This window comes from Protopterus annectens, chromosome 6.part1 (genome assembly GCF_019279795.1).
Source record: "Protopterus annectens isolate FY-2018-M chromosome 6.part1, PAN1.0, whole genome shotgun sequence".
In the NCBI taxonomy this organism is placed as follows: Eukaryota; Metazoa; Chordata; order Ceratodontiformes; family Protopteridae; genus Protopterus; species Protopterus annectens.
The window spans coordinates 527,424,689-527,448,996 of record NC_056738.1 but is presented as its reverse complement, the minus strand read 5'-3'; the positions used below and the strand labels follow the sequence as shown (position 1 = coordinate 527,448,996).

The 24,308-nt window shown below is 41.8% G+C and overlaps 1 protein-coding gene across 2 annotated transcripts in view; it reads left to right on the top strand.

Moving 5' to 3' along the window:
- Positions 1 to 24,308, top strand: part of POFUT2 (protein O-fucosyltransferase 2) — a 323,653-nt gene that overhangs the window by 97,889 nt on the left and 201,456 nt on the right. For both annotated transcript variants that reach the window (XM_044075990.1, XM_044075987.1), the window contains exons 4-5: positions 10,326 to 10,436; positions 21,437 to 21,503. In XM_044075990.1, coding sequence (XP_043931925.1) covers positions 10,326 to 10,436; positions 21,437 to 21,503 — 178 coding nt within the window. The remainder of the gene's footprint in view (positions 1 to 10,325; positions 10,437 to 21,436; positions 21,504 to 24,308) is intronic.

The window sequence follows — 24,308 nt, the reverse complement described above, 5'->3', positions numbered from 1 at the left end:
CCATAATCTGTCTGACCTGCGTAAAGGGGGAACATATTCTAAAGGGATTTCCCTTGAAGCATCTTCACCATTGTCATTCTCAAACCCTACATCTGCTTCTAAATCTATGTTGATATTGTCTTGGTTAATTTTCGCTAAATCTCCTCTGTAATTAAGGTATGGTTTAGGTTTAGGGTAAGCTGTCCCCTGACTGTAAGCTTTGATATCCCTTTCTAATTTCTGGGCCTTTCTTTTCATATTTTTGATGCATTCATTTTCAATTTGCGAAAAAATACTATTGTATAAAGATTTTTCTGTTTCAATAGAAAACAACAAGTCATTAGTAATGTCATGGTTAACATTGTTAATCTTAGTAACCAAGTGAGCCCTGATCCTATCATTTTCAGCAATAATAGCCCTAGCTATGTCTAGGCCACATTTATCAAAAATATTAATTAATTCCTTGTGAAAGGTAGAACCTTCCTCAACCCTGTTGGGATACTTTACAACACGTAAGCCCTTAGGTACTATACCTTTGTTTATACATTCTTTTAAAAATGTTGAATCACATGCCAACCTTTCATATTTATCCAAATAAAAATATAACAAGTCCAAATTGTCCTTGTAGCTTTTGGTTTCTATGGGAGAGTGGTCAGAAACCGCTCCACAACAATGCATACTAAATTCTTTATCCAAAAAAGCTTGTAAATCAATAGGTTTGGTAGATTTAACCAAGTCACCTTGTTTGCGTGTAACACGCTGTTCGCGCTGCCCTCGTTGTTCTTTGGGAAGGGTAGTATTGCCATTGCACATAATTCCCTGGTTAATAGAACCAGAACGTAAAAGAAGAGGAAACTCTTCAAAGTCGTTGATGGAACTGGACATTGGAGCTCGTACATCACCGTTTGAACGTTCTGAAGAAACCGGAAGTACATTGCCTCCGGTTGTGCAACTGGTATGCACTTCCTTGTTAGCTGTACGTTGTCCGTTGGGTAAAAAAGAATGTTGTGAAGCCAAGGACACGATCGAAACACAAGCCGGAGTTAGGAGCTCCACTAGTTGGGAAAGTTGTCCGATAACTTTCCTTAGTTCGCCCTTCTCATTGTAATTGGAGTCATTGTGGGTCTCTGCCCCTGGTGCCTCCGCCATCTCCAAACGTTACACAAACCAAGTAAAGAGAGATGAAGAAAGTGAACTACCGTCACTAAAAAGACACACAAAGTTCACTCCGGAGACCAAATAAGGGTATGAAACCCAAACTATACAGTCCTGGATTTAGTTCAGTACAACAAACTCGAGGTAACCATAGGGTAAAATAAAAGCTGATTTAATAACGCTTGTAACAACAAAAGTGCGTTTTCGAATGTCTTCCTCAGAAAAAACACAATTTCAGATACAACACATTGAAAAGTACACACACCTTATATACATCTATCAATTGAAGAATTTAATTAATTATTGCTAAATTGGTTAACCTTAAACTTCATTCCAAAATTGTTTTAAAATATAAATATAGTAAAATAAATAAATAATTACTTTAATACATTATTCTAATATTCAATTCTTTGTATAAAAAGATATTTTGAATGAATTGAAAAAAAAAAAGCATAATTCTATTTAAATACTGACTTTCAATAAATGTTAAACATAATAAAAACTGGATATGACTGTTGAGGTTGAATGTAGTTCTACTACCATCTAGTGGACATAGGGAAATTTACAACTTGGCAGCTCTTAACTTTAACACTGGTATGATTGAAAGCATTTCATTTAAACCCGGTTCTTTGGTAGCATCCAGTGTGATCTGCCAAAAAAGTTCCCTGTATTCAAGTTTAGTCTCCCACATGCCACCCCTAACCTCCCTTGGTACCACCTCCAATACAAAAAAGTGAAAAACAGAATCATTGCAAACTTGAGTATGGCGAAACAGTGCATTGTTTACATTATTTCTTTTAATTTCATAAGTATGTTCATATATTCTGGATTTTAACTTCCTTTCTGTTTTTCCCACATAGAAGGAAGAACAGGAGTGGCATGTGGCAATGTATACAACCCCTGCTGTGTGGCAATTTGCAAATTTAGAAGAAGAAATGGTCCTTTTTCTACTGGGAATAAAGATACTAACATTGTTTTGAATGTATGGGCATTGGGAGCAAGAACCACATTTATAAGTACCTATTTTGTGTGATTCATTGTTAGTAATAGTAGCTCCCCCAAACTCAAAAATATTTTTGAGATTCATGTCCCTTCGATATATAAATTTTATTGGCTGATTCTTTATATGTTCAAGTTCTGTAAAATCCCTAAACTTGTCCCATTCTTTACTGATGGTAGTTTTAAGTACCGCTGCATCTCCAGTATAGTCCATAATGAATGCATTTGAAAAATTGTTAGCATTGCCAGGGTCATTTGGATGAATTGTGATGTCTGGACTGTCCTGTCATAAAATAGGGGCAAATCTCCCCTTTCTACCTTCTAGGACTACCTTATGAATTTCATCCGTTAAATAGGAAGGATACCTTTCTTGAAACATATTGATTATAAATTGACAATCCTTATGAAAATCTGGATCCTCAGAGGTCATCCTACTGGACCTAATTAGTTGTCCCTTAAGGATATTCCTTTTTTGACTGAAGGGGTGCCCACTTGAAAAGTGAAGATAGGAATTTGAGAATGTAGGTTTCCTATGTATCTTGGAAATAAAGTGATGATCACTTTTACTAAGTAAAACATCCAAGTAAATACATTCGTCAAAATCGACCTTGACTGTAAAATCTAAAAAACTTGTTGTGCCTTTGATATATTCCAAGAATTCATAAAATCTTTCCAATGTGTCGGTCCAGAAAATAACTATGTCATCTAAAAAACGTTTGTAAAGTACCCAGCTATTGACGAATTCACTTTGATTTATAAATAAATTCTCCCACCATGAAAGAATAATGTTGGCATAGGTGGGGGAGCATTTGGCTCCCATTGCCACTCCCTTTTCTTGCCGAAAAAATTCTCCCTGGAAGAACATGAAATTGTTTTTTAGAATAACTTCCATCAAGAGGAGGCAAGTTCTAAATTCATTAGTTGTAAGACCTCTGTATTGTGCCATACTTTCTTCTAACCACAATAAACCAATATCGTGGGGAATGGATCCAAATAGGTCCACGATATCCAATGTAATAAATATTATGTTGTTGGAGAAGAGGTGGGCTTTTACTTGTCTCAGAAAATCCCAGGAATCTTTTAAAACTGTACTGCTCTGGTTGGATAATTCTTTTAATTTGATGTCTACATATTTTGCCAAGGGGGTGGTAATAGAACCTTCCGAAGCAACTATAAGCGTATAACTTAAGTTTCTGAAATTACTTGTATATGATCCTTCGGGTCTATATCAGTTTGTCAGAATCTACTTATATCGAACTAATGTCATTGAACTTCCCTTCATCAAATGTTCAAATCAATAAACGTTTTCCCAGGCAAGGAAACTAGTTGGCCAACATATGGAAATTTGCCCTTTTCTCCACTGAAGTGTGATCTTAGAGTTGGTATATATAAGTAGGGAGGTGTGGGGGGTGTAACTCCCCAGTTTGTTGGTTTTAATTTTATATGTTTGTGTATAGGTTGGTGTGCTGGCCAGCTAGTTTCCTTACCTGGGAAAAATGTTTGCTCACTTGAAAGTTCAGTGAAGAGAAGTTCGATGATGTTGGTTCGATGAGTAGCAGTTTGATGCAAGTAGATTTTGATGAAATAATGTAGACCCAATCCTTCTTGCATGCAGATTTTACTTCAGAATCAAAACATGTCTACAAGTATTTTGTTTCCAAAAATAGACTTCAGATTACTATTTGTGTATTTCTTTGTGTCTTTCAGCTTTTCCCAGTTAGGGGTCGCCACAGCGGAACTCCGTTCCGCTAATGATTGGCAGTTGATTTTTATGTACCGGCTTGCCAGGCCTGACGCACAACCTTCAAAAAAGGTACGCCCATTCACGTATGTCTCCACGCAGAAGACACTCTAGCTGAGAATCGAACCGGACAGCGTCTTACTGTGAGGCGACAACGCTACCGCAGCACCACCACTTGTTCAGTATTAAAATCAGTGTTGTAGAAAAGTTAAAAACTCAATAGTGTTGTTTAGTTCTTCGACAAAAGAAACACGAGTCTTTGTTACCAGACCAGATAAAGAATTAATTGTAAATATAATGAGTGTAAAACCAGACCTTGTTTAAATGAAGCACTTTTGCACAGTTTCTTTGTTTCCCAAAAGGCTAACACTGAATTTATAAAAACAAGGGGCTGGTTTCTTTTCTTTTTTTTTAAACAAGAAACATCTTTTTTGAATTATCACTTATGAGATAAGCAGTCATACATTTATAGAAATGAAAGAAAACCATATTGGCATATTTTCATTTGCAAACATTATATTTATAGGTTCATACTAGGCTATCTGCCCTAGGGCATTTATAAGCCTAGCCAGAGTGTGTATGGCTTTCGCCACCCATTTTAAATTAATTTTGCTATGCCCTTTTTCGAGGTTAGTATACTGTGCCTCTGTCTAACAGTGACACAGAAGTGACACCCGGGGTAAACCTACGATCTCCCATCCACTCATCAAGATTCCTCTTGAAGAGAGTCAATGAGGGACTCTGCCTAACCTGGACTGGGATTTTATTCCAGAGTGAAGGGAGTCTCTGGGTTATGAATCTGTCCCTCCAGCATGTCCTATTTATTTCAGTGCTGAGGTTCAAGTCCCTCGAGCGCGTAGCTTGATGGGATTTGGATTTTCTGAGGTGCAGCATGTCCATTAATTCCGGGTTGGACACGGCTTTATACGTCAGGCACAGATCGCCTCTGAGCAGGCGGTATGCCACCGAGTAGAGCTGGAGTTTCTTTAACCGGGCAACATACGGCATCTGTTTGAGCCCCTTGATCCTCTTGGTGAGGTACTTTTGGGGTCTTTCCAGTTGCTGCAGGTGTCTGGTAAGGTACATCCCAAAAGGCGCATTGTACTCAATTATGGGCCTGATGAGGGATGAGTAAAGAGGCACGATGACCTCCCCTGATCTAGATGTGAATCCCTTCATGATTAGGTGGGCTATATAAAATGTTTTTCTAACCACTTTGGCCACGTGGTTGTCAAATGAGAGATTGCTATCAACTTGGGTCCCCAGGTCCCTAATTACTTCTTCTGTACTTAATGGATTACCACCTATGTGGTAATTTGTGGGCACTTTGTTTTTGCCAAAGGGATGACTATACACTTTTTGGCGTTTAGCTTGAGGCCATGGCTCTGGCACCAGTTGTCCGTTTCTATGAGGCCCTTTTGGAGGATGCTTGTGTCGGCTGGAGAGTCTATTATGGCGCCCAGTTTGCAGTCATCTGCGAACTTGGTCAGCCACAGTCCTTCCATGTTGGCCTGTACCTCCGAGAAATATATACCGAACAAGAGAGGTCCCAGGACTGAGCCTTGTGGGATGCCACTTGTAACTGGTTTGGAGTCTGACATGGCTCCAGCTATTCTAACCATGTGGGTTCTGTCCTTGAGCCAGTTTGCAACCCATCTAGTGACATAGGGGTTTATATTTAAGCTGGTGAGCTTATCTATAATGCCCGAGTGGGGTATTGTATCGAAGGCTTTTGAGGTCCAGGTAGGCTGTGTGGACCACCTTCCCCTTGTCAATGGCCTTGGTGACTGTTTCAAAGAAATCAACCAGGTTTAAGAGGCAGGATCTGCCCTTAACAAAGCCGAACTGGGTAGGATCCAGTGTCTGTAGGTCCCCAATATCTTTATTTATAAGGTCCATGATGATCCTTTCCATAGCTTTGCAGACCAAGCTAGTGAGACTTATGGGGTGATAGTTTCCAGGATCCGTTGAGGCACCACCTTTGTGGAGAGGGACCACTGTTGCTGTACGCCACTCTTTAGGTACATATCCTGTAGTAAGGCTGAGATTGAACAGTAGTTTTAGGTTTGGGTTTAGCTCTTCTTGGAGTTCATGTAGGACGCAGCCCGGGACACCATCTGGTCCCATTGATGCTGTGTTTCTTGCTTTGGAGAGGGCAACACTTACCTGAGCATCTGAGATGTCAGGGGGGCAGCACTCTGCTGGGATAGATATTAGCCCTTTTGGTGGGGAGAGAAGTTTGCGCTGAACCTGTCAGCTAGGATGTTGGCAATGTCTGTGGGTTCGTGTATTTTTGTCATTTTGGACTAATTCTGAGCATATCTGGGAATTCCCACCCAGGTTCCTAACATAACTAAAGAAAGCCTTGTGATTATCCTTAGTGTCCTGTGCAATTTTTCTCTCGAAGCTGGCCTTAGACGATTTTATGAGTACCCGTAGTTTTTTGCTAATACTGATCAGAGATGCCTACCCTTTTAGGGATTTTGCTCTATCATGTAGTAGCTTCCTCCTTCTATTGTATAGTTTGTTTATGGCTGGGGTCCACCAGACAGGACGTCTGCCTTTGGAGGATTGGGTCTTGGTTTTATTTGGGATTGCATGATCCATGCATTCCTGAAGGTGTTCATAGAATACGTTTATAAAGGATTTTGCGGTCTGGGCCGTATTATCCACAGGCCTGGGGGCTTTGAAGGATTCCACCTCGGTTTTGAGGAGTGTGAAATTTGCTTTAGAGAAGTTTTTCACTGCGGTTTTCTGGGCATGGGTTGGGATTGGGATGTGAATATCCAGTGAGATTAGTTTAGGGTCTGATCTTACCAGTGAGGGATACACTTCTGGTCTGGAGCATAGAGTCCCCATGTTGGTGATGATCAAGTCCAGTATGTTTTTCCCCTCTTGTGGGAGTGGTAACAAGTTGTTCCATAGCATTTGAGTTTATAAATTCTAGGAACCTTTGGGCTAGGGTGTTTGAGCTAGAGTAATGCTCCCAGTCTATGGTTGGGTAGTTGAAGTCACCCAATATAATGGTGTTTGGAGAGACCTTCATATTTTCCAGTGTTCTCAGGAAGGCCGAGTGGGGTTCCTGGGTTTGGGAGGGTGGTCTGTAGCAGGCTATAAACTGGAAGGCAGTTTTACCCACTGTTAGTTGCACATGGATAGTCTCTGATGCTTCATGCTTTGCCACCAACCTGGAGGTGTGGGTATCTTTGACGAATATTGATACTCCCCCTCCTGTTGTGGTTCGGTCCAAGTTTTGGGGCCGAAAAGCATGGTATGAGGTACAACCTGGTAGTGCTGGGTTGCTCTCGAGAGCCTTGAACCAGGTTTCTGTTACTGCACAGATATCGATGTTCTCCATGCTAAGGAGAGTTTCGAGTGCGTGCATCTTGAGGTTTAGACTTCTGGCGTTGAGTAGCATTACTCTTAGTTTCTTATCCCGTGTGATACCTATGGAGGTGGGTTTGTCTTTTGAGCCTTGCCTAAAAAAGGCACTATGGGGGTGGCAAGAGCCTTTGCCAATATCCGAAAGCCCAGGGGTGACAGGTGCAAGCCATCCCTAGCGAAGCATCGTGGCTTGTCGAGCATGTCATCCCAGGCTGACAGGCATTGGATCCCCTTTGAATGACACCAATAATCTTCTAATTTTCGGTCAAATATTGCATAGTTCATTCAGTTCCTGTCTTCCCTTAAACCTTATTCTTCCTCCAAAACATTCTGCATGTATTGTGCCCACATCTCCCATTTTTTCTATGTAATTTGCTCCTAACCTTTTCTAAAGATCCCACTTCCAGTTCTTTTATCTCTGTCACTGTATTCACTACTTCTAGTATGGCTGGGTTACACTATGATTTCCATTTTCTAGTAATTGCTTGTTTGACAGCCACCAGAATTAAACTCTGTAAGGCCTTACTATGTCTAGGTAATTCTGATTCTGTATCAGCTCATAAAATCATTTCCTTAGTTAACCAATTTGCTTGCCCAATATTTCTGACAGAGTAGATTACAGGGTTTTTTAAAGTCTGCGAACACATTGCACTCCCTAAAAATGTGTTCCCAGTTACATTTTTCTTCCCATCATACCATTCCAGCATTTGCAACTTAAATGAGAAAAAAATTCTCTGGAGTCTGCTTGGGCTATAAAAATACATATGCAAACATTTCCAAGCAAAGATCCTAAATCTTCTAGACTTTGTTGCATATTTAGGAGCCATACATAAATCCTTCCGTTTTTTTCTTTGTGAATTGCTGATTCGCTCTCTTCCCAATACTTTCTGATCTCTTGTGAATGAGATCTATAGTTATCATGCAATATTTTATATGACCTACTAATTATCCCTTTTTTAACAGCAGCTTCTGTTGTAGATTCTACTAAAGACTCTACCAATGCTTGGCTTTCACTTAGGATCTCCCTATTCCTTTCTCTGTGCTTATACTCTAATATCAGTCCTTGATAGGGGAGGAGATCTCTAGCCTGCAATCCAAATGAATTCTTGGCCTCTTCCTATTCTATTACTTTTCCCTCTCCAATTATTTGCTCCCAGTACCTTGGTTCCTTTGCCAGTTTTCTCCAGTGAATTTCAGACCCCTCTTGCCTATTACCTTTGTGGTTTATTATACTGCCTGTGACTGTTTTAAGTCATTTTACATTGGAAAAACACATTTTGAATCTCTTCTTGCAGCAAAAGAGACTGCATGCCAGATTTTGTTAAATGCCATTCATTCATAAGGGTTGAATGACTATATATTAGTGTTGAAGATCATTTGAAATGACGTCCTTTAAGATGAGATTTATTGTTGTTTTTCTTTTTTATAAATATTTGATTTGTCATGCTTTGTCGTGATTTTTTTATTTGGTATGTAAATGGTTTGGAAATGATTTCTGTTTTGTCTGATGAAATCTGTTTGTGTATTATTTTGTGTGTGAGACAAAAGTGTACTTTTTAATAAAAATGTTAGTCATTTTTGTCTCCTTTATTTTCCATTTGTAGAACTTATAAGTTGGAGTAGAGTGGAGTTCATGCTACTACAGAAAAGATTGTAGCCAGGCTGGAAAATTAAAAAAATGAAAAATAAACTCATTTTTGCCCTTAAAAATGGTACTATGCCACTGGAACAAGGGGAAAGCCATTATTGAGTTTAATATTTATACTTTTAACTATGACAAGCAGTTGTTAGTCAAGAAAGTTCTGCATATTTGTTTATAGGTTTTGTTGTTGACTTTATGTGAAAGCAGTAAACCTGTTTGCTAATAAAAAAAACTGGCATGTTAATGCCTAACAGTATGAACAGTTAAGTAGGCTGGAAGGCAGTTCTTTAATGCTGTTGCAAAGTTGTGCTCTAAGTACTTGCACCTCGTTATATGAAAACCCAAAACGTATCAGACATGAAATGGTTAAAGAAATGTGTGAAATGTTCTCATATTTGGTTGGTCAGGCAGTTAATCTGAGTTATAAATATGACTTTCTCCATGCAGAATAGAAGTCTAGAAACAAGCATGTTGTTATATTTCTCTTTTATAAGAGGCATCAGCTAGATTATACAGTCAGCTGCGTCTCTTCTGCATTTAAATAGGACTTGGGAACATGGTTTGAAACAGAAAGTTAGTATGTTTATTAATAGCTTCTTTATTTCATCCTATCCGATGGCAGAATACCTGTAGAACTGCCTGTCAGCAGAAAAGTTCCTTGCACAAATATTGCATTAAGTTAGTATTTTTCCTCTGGCTTTTCTAGAGTTATTGATCCTTACCAGAAATGTATCCTTACCTGTGGAAAAGTGCATCTTGCCTTTTCATTAAATTCTTAATTTCATTAGTGTTTGTTGATTTTTTTTATCCCTCATTGCTGTTTCTTTTTAATTAAAGAAGTCTTTAATACATTTAAGCAGTCACAAAGCAGACACAATAGGAATCCAACAAATCATTTTTTAGACTTATTCCCTTTGCATTTTTTATGTTCAAATGTCATGTTTTGCTTTTACTAATGTTCAGCTACATGCACAAAAACATGCATTTGCTGTTTTATTTGTGTATAAATTTGTGGTTTCCTAAGAAATCCTTGTGCAGCTCTCCATGATAGAAACTGAGAAGCGTCTGTGCTGTAAAGGTTAATGGGACTGGAGAGATTACATATATGTGACAGTTTATTTGATGGAGAGAGAGGAAAAACATGCTCGACTTGTGCTATCCAGTCTTGGAAATGATATTTTGGACAATCTGCAACTTAGAAAGTTTTCTGAGTAATTGGATATTAGATATTTTTCTGTCAAACCTTGTGCAAGTTACCATTTAAAAAATAACATGCAGTGGTTTGCTTCCATTGGGCTATTTTTGAGTTAACATAATGGAATTGTTCATGGATGCTACTGGAAATTGAAACTGATATTGTAGCATAAAAAGGATGACTTGCATATTTGCAATTTTACAATAATATTTTTTTTCTCCTTGGCGCAGGGGCTGGTTTTGGGGTTATGAACAAACCAGAGCATTAAATGTTACTTGCCTGTCTGTGCAGGGCTCTGCCTCCATAATGGCACCAGTCCTCCTTCAAAACACATCAGCACAGTAAGTGTATGTTTTTTTTTCTTTTTCATAGTCAACTCTGCACTGTCATCAGTCATCTGTGTTTGTCATACATGCACTATGAAGAAGTTTATGTCCTTTGTTAATACTTTCATCACTGAACATATGTCTCAACTGTCTCCGATTTTGCCTCATATTTTGCCCTGTTCCTTGTAAATGTTTTGATTTTCTGCCAAATCAGTGATTGCATTCAGTCAATAATGCCAGATGTTAACACTTCATATCTGTTATTCCTCAGAAAATTAATGTTGATAAAAAACTAATTTTCCATTTACCTTTTAAAGTGAATTACAGTAAGATTTAAACATCATCCCTGATTTGGGCCTCCCCCACACTACATTTGGCTTTACCTCTGATTCTTAAACAAAGAAGTTGGGAGATTTGTGACTGCATATTACTGATTTAGTGGTAAAACTATTTGTTATTTTTGACCCCACATTTAGCATATGAGAATTTCTGTAGAATGCCAGAGGAAATATGTATTCATGTGGGGATTCTTTGTTCTTTTCCTGTGTGCAGAAAGACCCCATGGAGCCCATTATCTGTACTGATACCTTACCAAACATAATTTTTATAACATAGTACAGACGTTATTGTAAAAGACATGATAAATTATATTGAAACTGCTTTACTTTATAAGATTATAGTTAGAGGTAAGGTAAGGTGTGATTGTGCATGCTTGTGTCTGTGTGTGTGTGTGTGTGTGTGTGTGTGTGTGTGTGTGTGTGTGTGTGTGTGTGTGTGTGCGTGCGTGTTTCTGTCTAATGTGATGATCACACAAACCATGTTTATGGTAGGATGCCACAGCAGATCAGCATTAACATCTCAGTCTTTGGAGTTTGGGAGCTGACTTCTCAGCTGTTGTGGTGCAGTTATCCAAAATATTCATTTCTTCTCATTACCCTCATAATCTGTGTGAGGATCACATAAAAGATTGAGCTTGTCCTAGTGCTCACTGGATGCAAGGCAGTAAAATCTACCCCAGACAGGGTGCTTGGCCATCACAGGATACCTACAAAACACACACACACACACACACACACACACACAGACACACACACACACACACACACACACACACACACACACGCACACACACTTACACACACTTTAGAAGATTGTCTTATTTAGCATGTCAGAAGAAACCTGAAAAGAAAACAATAAACACCCATGTGAATGCAAGGTGGCATGCAAATTCCAGTAGAAGACACCTTAGCTGAGAACCAAATAAGGTAATCAGCACTGAATGCTACACCAGTGTGCCTCCTTATACAAGATAAAAGAGAAATCCCAGTGGTAAAAAATATTGATGACATGATTTTATTGAGTGAGAAAAATAAAGTACAGCAAAAAAGGCCATCTAGATGATACCTTTGGTCTAATAAGCTAATCAGCAGGTGATGGTGTGGTAATATTGTTGCAACACATATACAGTGGGCTGAGTCATGGGATGTTGTGGCTTAATGAAAGCTTTGTACTGCTCTTATTTTTCCCTGTGTGTTATTGCAATTTTTGCTCCTATAAAAAGTGGATGGGATATACTGTAAAACCCCTGAGCTGTGAAAATAAATGCTGTACCTGTCCAACTCTCCTTCTTGTTGTATATGTCAAATGTGGCACCTCTGAATTTTTTCATGGATTTTTGTTGCTGCATTATTTATAACTATAAATAATTTAGTCTGCTACCTTTTGTGTACTGTATGCATTATGCACGTATGAATTATTCTACCACCTTCATCAGTACTATGTTTTTAATCGTTTCCTCATCACATTATTGATTTGCAACACGAGTTCAAAACATTAATAACGACAAATAAAATGTCACAGTACTACTATCAGTTATCTAGTATAGGCATTATATGCTGAATTCATCATAAAGCTGTTCTTTACTCTTGTGCATTAGAACACCCGTATTTATTTTTCAGTTCCTACCAGTATATTTATTTTGATTTGTTTTGTATAAATTGTTTTCAAATTCACCATTTTATTTATTTGGATATGAATTCCTCCATTTTTTAATGATCCCATCTTTGTTACTTTTGTTGCCTTCAAAATATTCAGTACTTCATTTACAACTTGTTTAATCCTTGGTTTCCACTTTTAGTGTAATTACTATTTTGGCTGCTGGTGATATTAAATGTAATAATACCTTGCTGTGTCTCAACAGATGTTAAGTTGTCAATCTCACCTTCATTCTTGCTGGATGGGTTCAGAGCGAACCTCGGCTCCAACTCGGCCACTTACTAAAGCTCGAGAGCTTATTTTACCGGGTCAAGGCAACCCTATATCCCATGATGCTAGGCGATAACTCCAGATCTCGTTTGCCGCTTTCGCTTGCGAGGTGCGTTTTTTTACTGGCTCCTGGTAAGTCTTATAGATATATAGTATTCAGTCACCCTTTTGAGTTAAATTTTCACCTAGTTATTTCTTTCAGTAGTAGTTAACTCTATTACTTTTTTATATACCTTCCCTTTTTATCCCTTATATCCCCACTCTTAGGTTAGGCCTTAAGCCTGCCCCTTTCCTAATTTTTCTTAGGGATCCTGTGGAGTGTTTGGGTGTGTCAGTATCCCTATTAACATTTTATTGTTAATTTATAATTTTCGAGAGTGTGTGTGTGTGTGTTTTTTCTGTTACATTTGTGAACCCTCGACACTGTTATGTCGAAGGAACCTAAAGAAACTAAGGTCTCAGGCTTCAAGAAGTGTGACTCGTGCTGTCAGAAAATGTCTCTGAGAGATGGTCACACTTCTTGTGTTTACTGCCTGGGACCCCTGCACCTGCAGGACTCTTGCTCAGTATGTCATGCATTCAGTCCAAGAGTCCTGCAGGAGCGCAGGAATAAACTTATACTGAGGGGCTTGTTAAAGCCCGAGGGCTCCCCGACTAAGTCTGCGTCGGGGAGGCCCTCGAAACCTGCAAAACCGTCGGCTCCAAGTACTAAGCCTTTGGCTGCTGGCTCCTTGTCTGTGCCTAGATCGGCTCCGGCTGGAGCCAATCCCTTTGAGTCACAAGTTCCGGTCTCGGCACCACTCGGTGCCGATACCTCTGAGCCCATGCTTTCGCTGTTGGCTCCGGCTAGAGCCAACATGTCTTCGGCTCCGTTGGCTCCATCTAAGAAGAGGTCAAGATCCCCTTCATTGGTGTCCATCCATTCGGCTCCGAGGTCTCCCCTGCTCTCGGAGCGGAGCCATTGGAGCCGATCTTCTCGGTCGTCCAGATTTTCAGATCACGACCTTGAGAGAGTGGTAAGTAGGCTGTTAAAGTCTCAGGCATTGGCCCAGATGATCTCTAGCCCGTTTCATCAGACGGTAGCTATTATGACTCCACCTATTTTTCCTCCTTCGACTCTCCCTCAGAGTTCGGAGCTCCTCGGAGCCGTGACCGTTGTGGCATCAGAGCCGATACCTCCCCCTTCGGCTCCTTCGTCATCTGCTCCGATCTCCTCTTTGATACCTTCATTGGAGGGATCCGGGTGCCTGATCTCTCTCGTCGGCTCCGAGGGGGCGAGTGGCATCGGACCATTGTCCGACCCCGTTCTCCCTCTCGGAGCATCGGCGCTGGTGAGCTCGGCCCCAACATCAGCCTCAGAGCCTTCCCTGTCGGTGCAGCCTGGGGTTCCTACCTCTTCAGAGCGGGGGCCCTCTGGCCTTTCTGATAGGGGAGCCTTCGAGATGATGAGGAGCATACTAGCCCCAGGGCTTAGTCAACGGTCAGCTCCATCAGCTCCTCCCACTACAGTGCCTGCTGATGTCTCTTCTCACTCTCTTGCTCCCGGACCCAGAGATCCAACGCCTCAGGTTTCCCCACTGGGAATTTCTTCCTCTTCCGAGGCTTCTCCTGACCTGTCAGCAGAGCCTCCGCGTAAGAGGACATGTAAGAGGAAACATGTGGACTCCCCTGAATCTATTACATCTGACACTGACTTGGATGAGTCGGAGGGATCCCCAAAGTCCCCCTCTGAGGATGTCTCTTTCTCAGACATCCTAGAAATCCTGAAGCAGAGGGGGAACTGGTCTTCCCTTAATCCTTCTGAGGACGAGTCTGTGTACCTGGAGGCGTTCGGTTCTCGACCCTCCACCTCCTGGGTGTCTCCGCCTTTCGACCCCCTTATGGAAGTAGTGGCTCTGAAGGCGTGGTCGGCCCCAGATTCGGTGGAACCCACCCCTCAGAGGCCATCTAAATTTATTACAGCACCAGTTGACAAGCAATTCCTAACAGAAGGTGTACCGGCGGATGCCATGGTGGTGGCTGCAGCCACCAAGAAGGAACTAGTTGATCCTTCAGTACCTATCCATCCTCCTAATAAGGATTCTAGGACCATGGATAGGTACGGTAAGTGGATGTTTTCTTCAGTGACCTTTACCATGCGGTCGCTGAATTACCTGTGTCACTTCACCCGCCTTCAGAGAGATATTCTCAAAGAGTTGGGAGAAGTCTTACAGGATCCATCAGCTGCTGGGTCCCAGGATAAAATAAACTCACAGCTTGGAACCCTGAACTTGATTGTTAACTCCTCCATGCGTCTGATTTCATATACAGCTGACGGAGCGAGTAGGGCCGCAGGCACAGGAGTGGCCTTAAGGCGTCATGCCTGGATGCGGCTGTGTAATTTCGCGGACCCTTTCAAGGCGTCCTTCACAAATTCCCCTTTTGATGGTTCGGCTTTGTTCGGACCTCAAGTGAAAGACACCTTTACCAGATGCGAGCAAGATGGCAAGACTCTTTCTGCCATAGGAGTCCGTTTCTCCACCCCTTCAAGACCATACCCTAAGGGTCAGAAGGGTGGGAAAATGTGGTTCTGCAAATCTCAAGGAGTCACGTCTGACGCAAGAGGTCAGTTTACCCCCAGAGGCAGAGGGGGTAACAACAACAGATGCCGCCCTAGGGGCAGAGGGGGTCCGCAAAACCAGGGTAGCAGGGAGCCTCTCTGACAAACCCTTCCAGCATCCCTGAGATGTTGCCTGATTGTCCACCTCTGGAGGCAGTCGGGGGAAGATTGTCGCTGTACCCAATAGCCTGGCTTTCCCTTACTCAAGACAAATGGATACAGTCGATCATATCCGAGGGTTACAAAACTCCCTTTATCCAAACCCCAATTCAACAAAAGGGAACCCTTCCAGATGTTCCACCCGGTCTAAGGGAACTAGCAGTATCAGAAATATCAAAACTGCTAGCAAAAAGAGCCATCCAGCCAGTCCCAGCAGACCAACTAGGATCCGGAATCTACTCAAGGTTCTTTTTGGTACCGAAAAAGACAGGGGACTGGAGACCAATATTAGATCTCAGCAAACTGAACAAGTTTGTAAAGAGAACAAGATTCCGGATGGTCACGCTACAGTCCATTCTGCCCTTTCTGGGCAAGGACAATTGGATGTGCTCCATGGTCCTTCAGGATGCATACTATCACATCAAAATTCACAGGCGCTCCAGAAGGTTTCTCCGTTTTCGGCTGGGGGCCAGTCACTACCAATTCAGAGCCCTGCCCTTTGGTCTCACTACAGCCCCCAGAGTGTTCACCAAATGTATGGCAGCAGTTACGGTCTCGCCTGAGACGGCAAGGATTCCAGGTGTTTCCATATCTAGATGACTGGCTCCTCACTGCCACCACCAGGCATCAACTTCTCCAAGCCAGAGCTTACACCATTCACATTTGCAGAGGGCTAGGAATCTCTATAAATTTCGAAAAGTCTGCCTTGTCGCCTTGTCAGCCTATTACCTTTATAGGCGCCAACTTGAACACCGTACAACTTTCAGCAAAGTTAACAGACCAAAGAGTCTTAGATATTCAAAACCATGTCCATGTTCTTCTTCAGAGCGACAAAATTCAGGCCAGGTATGTCCTGAAAGTATTGGGTCTTATGGTGGCCGCCATAACACTTCTTCCCATTGCATGTTTTCACATGCGTCTTCTACAGTGGATGCTGTTCGCCCAATGGTCTTTTCAGCAACTCCCCATGCACCACAAGATCATGATAACTCAAACTTGCAAAAGTCATCTGTCCTGGTGGATATTGTCCCCTCTAGTCCATCAGGGCAGACCCTTTGTTCCTCCTCCCCCGGTCACCATGGTGACAACGGACGCCTCCCTGATCGGGTGGGGGGGGGGCATTTTCAGGGCAGGATGGTCCATGGCACTTGGCAACCTTTCGAGCGCCACCTGCACATAAATGTCCTAGAGATGAGAGCAGTGCTTTTAACGTTGTAAGCCCTCCACGACTCTCTTCCCCTAGGAACTATTGCAATCCAAACGGACAATATGTCCGTAGTGTGGTATATCAACAAGCAGGGCGGAACCAGGTCCTATCCCCTGTGTCGAGAGGCACTCAGACTTTGGCAATGGGCGATCTCCTCTCAGTGGTTTCTGATAGCAACGCATATCCCCGGGAAGTCCAACTTCATAGCGGACAGGTTGAGCAGAGACATACTCATGCCACACGAGTGGTCTCTCAAACAATCGGTAGTGGAAGAGATTTTTCAGAAGTGGGGCCTTCCTTGCTGCAATCTTTTTGCTACATCCCAAAACAGCAAATGCCCCGACTTCTTCACCCTCTTCCCCCTTCCAGGCCATCCCCTCAGAGATGCTCTAGTCCAAGATTGGCCTCGGGGACTTCTCTATGCCTTTCCACCCTTTCCTCTAATTTCACAAGTAATTCAGAAAGCAACCGCCTTGAGAGCCAAGTTGATTCTCATTGCCCCTTATTGGCCTCGACAGATATGGTTTCCGTTCCTACATCATTATCTTTTGGTACAGCCTTGGCATCTGGACCCAGCTCCAGATCTGTTGACCCATCAGTCGGGGCAGCTGCACCAATCCCTACATTCTCTCAACCTCACTGCTTGGTTGCTCCACTTCTGTCCTTAGCCAGGCTTCCTATGATTTCTAATCCCGTCCGGGATATCATAGTAGCTTCCCTTAAATCTTCCACCAGAAGGATTTACACTAGTAAATGGAAACGTTTCTCCTTCTGGGCAAAGGCAAGGAATATAGATCCCTTTAATGCCCCAATTCATTCGGTCTTAGGCTTCCTAGCCAAAATTTTTCATTCAGGGTCTTCTGCCTTTACAATAAAGGTTCAGTTGGCAGCCATATCGAATTTTCATACAGGCTTATTAGACCACAACATCATGTCCAATAAGCTTTGCAAAGCCTTCCTTAAAGGTGTATATTTACTTAAGCCTCCGATCAAAGACCCTCCACCTCAGTGGGATCTTAATTTAGTCTTAACATCCTTAATTCTCCCCCCCTTTGAACCTGCGGTCTCCTGTTCATTGAAATTTCTTTCCTGGAAGACACTTTTCCTAGTCGCCATTACTTCTGCTAGGAGAGTATCAGAGCTTCACACCCTCTGCATTCGTCCTCCCTACTTAATCTTCCATAAAGACAGAGTTTCTCTAAGGACTAATCCATCCTTCTTACCCAAGGTGGCTTCGCAGACAAATTTAAATCAATCAATTGATCTCCCAGTTTTTTTCCCAAACTATACCTTAGAGCGGAGCAAAAGCTACATTATCTAGATGTTCACCGCCAGCTCCGATACTATTTGGATAGAACCAAACAAATAAGGAAGTCTGATCAACTGTTTTTATCGTACACAGAAAATAAGAAAGGCCTTCCTGTTTCCAAGGTAACCCTATCTAGGTGGCTGTCTTCTGTGATTACATCTATTTATCAACTCAGAGGCAGGGAATTAACTTCTAAGCCAAAAGCCCATTCGACTAGAGCACTAGCTACATCTACAGCTTTTCAAGCTAGACTACCAATAGACACTATCTGTGCAGCAACCACATGGGCCTCTCCTCATACCTTTGTTTCGCATTACAAATTGGACATGGCCTCCAGGGACAGAGCAACATTTGGTTCCACCATTCTTAAGAGTCTGTTCCAATGAGCCACCCAGGATGAAGGTGCTAGGGATGCGGTCCCATCCAGCAAGAATGAAGGCGAGATTGACAACTTAACATTGAGAAGTTATGTACCTACCATAACGTTCCATGTTAGTTGTCTTCTCTCACCTTCTTTCTTGCATCCCACCTACCATCCCCCTAGCCTGGACAGACCGAGAAGATCTTCCCTTCCTTGAAGGGTCCTTTTATTCCTTTGTTCACTATCTAGGTATCCTAGGATATATATAGTGTAAATAATTATCTTTGGAGGTTTTTATCCCTCTTCCTCCTCCTTCCAGTTGGAGGATTTTGTTTTATTGGCCTATGCTAGGTTTTTCAGCTTCCAAACGAGATCTGGGGAGTTATCGCCTAGCATCATGGGATATAGGGTTGCCTCGAGCCGGTAAAATAAGCTCTCGAGCTTTAGTAAGTGGCCGAGTCGGAGCCGAGGTTCGGATCCGAACCCATCCAGCAAGAAAGAAGGCGAGAGAAGATAACTAACATGGAACATTATGGTAGGTACATAACTTCTCATTCTCAACCAAGATATCAACTTAATAGCATTATCTTTTTGGTTAAGTATAATATCTTAAACCAGTAGGACATTCTGCATGGAATCCTTAAAGTCAATTAACTCTCCACATTCCAAAAAATGTGTTCCCAGTTTCTTCTGTTATTTCCTTCACATCTTCAACATCTGCTCTGTGTGAGGAAAAAATTCTACTTGCAGTATAAAATACCCATGTTAAAATTTCCATGCAAATTTCCAGAATCTTCTGGACTTTATAGCATATATAGAGGTCTTACAGATTTCCTTGCATTGTTTTTTGTAATCTGTCATTCTAATCTTCCCTGCCAGCCTTTTGGAATAATCACTGATTGATTCTTATAATTATGTGACAGCGGTGAGGTCTGCGGTGGGAGTGATGGATGCGTTTAAGGTGGAGGTGGGGTTACATCAAGGATCAGCTCTGAGCCCTTTCTTATTTGCAATGGTGGTGGACAGGTTGACAGACGAGATCAGACAGGAGTCCCCATGGACTATGATGTTTGCAGATGACATTGTGATCTGTAGTGAGAGTATGGAACAGGTGGAGGAGACCCTGGAGAGATGGAGATATGCTCTAGAGAGAAGAGGAATGAAGGTCAGCAGGACTAAGACAGAATATATGTGTGTGAATGAGAGGGAGGATAGAAAAATGGTGAGGATGCAAGGAGTAGAGGTGGCGAAGGTGGATGAGTTTAAATACTTGGGGTCAATAGTTCAGAGTAACGGTGAGTGTGGAAGAGAGGTGAAGAAGAGAGTACAGGCAGGATGGAGTGGGTGGAGAAGAGTGTCAGGACTGATATGTGACAGACGAGTACCTGTGAGAGTGAAAGGGAAGGTCTACAAGAGGGTAGTGAGACCAGCTATGTTATATGGGTTGGAGGGTTGGAGACAGTGGCATTGACAAAAAGGCAGGAGTTTGAGCTGGATGTGGCAGAGTTAAGTATGTTAAGATTTGCACTGGGGTACGAGGGTGGACAGGATTAGGAATAAGTATATTAGAGGTTCAGCCCAGGTTGGTAGGTTTGGAGACAAAGCCAGAGAGGCAAGATTACATTGGTTTGGATATGTGCTGAGGAGGGATGCTGAGTATATTGGGAAAAAGATGCTAAGGATGAAGCTACCAGGTAACAGGAAAAGAGGAAGGCCTAAGATAAGGTTTATGGATGTGGTGAGAGAGGACATGCAGGTGGTTGGTCTGACAGAGCAGGATGCAGAGGACAGGAAGAAATGGAAACAGGTGATTAGTTTTGGCGACCCCTAATGGGAACAGCCGAAAGAAGATGATGATTCTTATAATTATCTTGTAATATTTTATAAGCCTTACTAATTGCCAGCTTCTGTTCTGGTTCCACCAAAATCCCTACCGGAGATGGTATTTTATTCAGTACTCCTCTTTCTGTCTCTCTCTTTGCCCGTATTCCATTAAGAGTCCCTGGTGCAGAAGTTAATCTCCGAGATACACATCAAACAACTACTGCTTCTTTTTCCACTTTATCACTTTTTCTCTTCCATATTTTTGTTCATAGTAATGTGGTTTCTTTGTTAGTTTCCTTCAATTACTTCCTTCATGTCAAGCCTGTTTTCTGAACCATACTGGCAAAATCATCTTTCTCCATTTCTTCATTGATATAGTCTTAATAGTGGTGTCTGCCATTTTATAAATCAGATACTGTATATAATAATTTCTATTCTCCCCGAGGGTTTGTCTGCAAAGCCTTAGCCTGTCTGCATCCCACATATTTTACCTTGTTGCAGTCATCATCCCCCCTTAATGTATATCCCTTTGTTTGTAGTATATACATGAAAGTCTCACTTGCTTAGCTTTAAGGTGGCCCTTCAAGTCAGGTACTCGAAATCCCTTGTTCAATTGGAAGAATCAGCTTGTCCCACTTTATTTTTGTTCTCTTCCTTTCCTATATAAATTCCTTCAGTTCTTTGTCATCCACTTTTATCATTACTATGTTTTGTCGCATTTTCTGTGTTATCATTGACATACATTCTCTGTATTATCCTGTGTATTGAATGCAAAACTTTTTTCTGGGCATTGCTTTTAGAAAAGTTATTGGATTAGATACTCATCTGTTCAGCAAAATGTGATCAGAAGGTAAGTGTGCAAATAAATAAAGATTTTGTGCATAAAATAGAGAAACTGAATAATATATCAGTGAGTGAAAGAGGTTTGAGGAAGTTGGCCATTGTTTCCCTGAACTTTACAAACTAATTTTAATCATTGTTTTTTCTTTCTCCTTTTGTGGAAACATTCTTTTGTGTGTTTTTTTTTAAATATCTGTATGTCTGTGGTGTACTGTACATTTGTGTAGTATAAAATAATGTCTGTCTCATGAATATTGAAAAACAGTTGCCATTTATAGAAGCTGTGTAAGATGCCCCTCAAAGAGTTGTGAGGGCAATTTTTTAAGATTTGCTGTACAGAGAGAGTATATATGTTTTTGTGACTGTAGGGTGGAAGGAGATAAGACCCTACACGTTTCTGTATCATAATGCATTGTTTTTTTCATAGTAGCTATTCTTTTTTTATTTTCAGATCAGTGATGTTGGACAGAGCAGAAAATATTTTGCACGATCACTATGGAGGGAAGGAATACTGGAATGTAAGTATTATTTTTAGTCATTGTAGTGAAGTATCATTCATTTATGTACAGTGCTGCATCATGTGTAGCTGTACTTATCCTTGTTACCTGGCACTTGTATGTACATTTATATCATGTCTCTTGCATTTTATTCATTCATTCATTTGTTCTCCAATACCCACTTTGTACAGTTCAGAGTTGCAGAGGAGCTAGTGCCTATATTGGCATTTATTAGGTATAAGGCAGAGAAAGTAATCCTGGGTGGGATGCTACTTTGTTGTAGGATGCAGGCATGTAGTCACTCTCACACCACATACTCCTGTGGACAGTTGGGGGAAGGGATCTGTAGTTTAGCTGTACCTTGTCTTTGGAATGTATGAGGAAACTTGAGCATCCATCAAAAACTCATGTGGAGGCAGTGAGGACATGTAGACTCTGCCCCAAAGATGCCATTACAAGCCAGAATTCAAGAGTTAAGGTTTTAGACATTATGATGGAATTGCTGTCTGTTATGATTTATTTATGTATTGAAATACTTTAATAGGTGACAGGGCTGGTATATATTTTTTTCAAGAGTGACCTGGGCTCTGGGTAGCTTACATTATGTATACACCCTATAGCTAAAAAGTTTAAAGTAAGTAACATACGACAAACATAATGATAACAACAGTTGTCAAAAAAAATATGTTTCTTATCATTTATTAAGCTTCAGTGCAGTATTAGTGCTCCAGAACTGCTTTAAGTCATTATTATTATTTTCTGACTTGACATTGTGGAGGGTTACTACACTGGTGTGATTTTGTTCTTTTGCCAGAGCTTCTTTTTTTCCGTCCACATGCTAAATATATACATACATAGATATATTTATGTAATATAATATTGTATTGTTGTACACACACACATACACACACACACACACACACACACACACACACACACACACACACACACACACACACACACACACACACACACACACACACACACACACATATACACACACACACACACACACACACAGATGTAGGTTCATAGGTGTGTACTATGCTAATGGCTCTGGAGCCTTTACAAGCCTAGCCCGTAGAAGTGTCCTGGCATCATGCCGCCCGACATTCGTTCCCAGTGCCTCTATCAAGTAGAGCCACTGGAGTGATTCCTGGAGTGAACTTTCTATTACCCATCCACTCATCAAGATTTCTGTTGAAGAGGGTCAGCAAGGTGCTCTGCTTGACATGTATGGGAAGTCTGTTCCAGAGCATTGGCAGTCTCTGGGTGAGGAACCTGTCCCTCCAGCATGTCCTGTTGATTGTGGTAATGAGGTTGAGGTCTCTAGAGCATGTGGTGTGGAGGGATTAGGATTTCTTTAGATGTAGCATTTCTAACAGTACTGGGTCAGACATGGCTTTGTATGTCAAACAGATCGCCTCTGAAGTAGGCGATATGAGACAGAGAATAGCGAGAGTCTTTTGAGTCTGTCCTTGTAGGACATGTGTCTAATGCATAGGATCCACTTTGTGAGGTACTTCTGTGGCCTCTCCAGCTGTTGCAGGTGTCTAGTGAGATACATGCCAAAGGGGACAATGTTAAGTTGTCCATCTCGCCTTCATTCTTGCTGGATGGGTTCAGAGCCGATCCTCGGCTCCGACTCGGCCAATACTAAAGCTCGAGAGCTAATTCCACCGGCTTGAGGCTCCCCTATATCCCACAATGCTAGGCGCTAACTACTCAGATCTCATTTGCCGCTATAGCTGACGAGGTGCTTTTCTACCGGCTCAGGCAGGTTAGTCAGAGTTTTTACCATAATAGGTATTTCTTAACCCCCTTTTGTTTCTTACCATAACCTTTTTAGTTTAATTAATATTTAGATAAATCGACCCCTGTTTTTGGGTCTGTATTCCCTTCCTTTTCTTCCCTTAACTTGTAGGCCTTCGGCCCCTTCCCTTACCCCAGTCCTTTAGTGTGACTAGATTAGTAGTTTTTTTGTTAAGGGCTTGTATGTGTGTTTGTGGCTTTGTGTTAGCCTTAATAATTTGATAATTTCTTTGGTAGAGGGTGTGTCTGTAGTGTGTTTGTGTGTTGTCAGGCACTCCTTTTCGCTATGTCAAAAGACGCTAAGGTCTCAGGCTTCAAGAAGTGTGACTCGTGCTGTCAGAAAATGTCTCTGACAGACGGTCACACTTCTTGTGTCTATTGCCTGGGACCTTTGCACCTGCAGGACTCTTGTGCTGTTTGTCATGGTTTTAGCCCTAGAGTCCTGCAGGAACGCAAGAATAAATTAATCTTGCGGGGCTTGTTAAAGCCTGAAGGCCCCCCGACTCAGTCTGTGTCGGGGAAGCCTTCTAAAACTTCCAAACAGTTGGCTCCGATTTCTGAGTCGACTGCTGGAAAGGTTAAGTCGGTTTCGACATCGGCTCCGGCCGGAGCCGATGTTTCCAAGCCTCATACTGTTACCTCGGCTCCGGCTGGAGCCGAGGCTGATAAAACTCCGTTGGCTCCGATACTCTTATCGGAACCACAGTCTAGGAAGAGATCTAGATCCCCCTCTATCGGCTCCTTGCATTCAGCGCCAGGATCCCCTCTTCTTTCTGAACGGAGCCATAAAACTCATTCCTCATGGTCTTCCAGGTTATCTGACCACGATTTGCAAAGGGTAGTGAGTAGACTTCTCAAGTCCGAGGCACTGGCCCAAATGCTGCATAGCCCGACTCAGCAGTCAGTGGCTATTTCCATTCCCCAATACATTCCTCCTCCGACTCCTTTGAGTTCGGAGCCAGGGCTTGTCGGAGCCATGACCGTCTGTGCGTCGGATCCGATACCTTCCCTTTC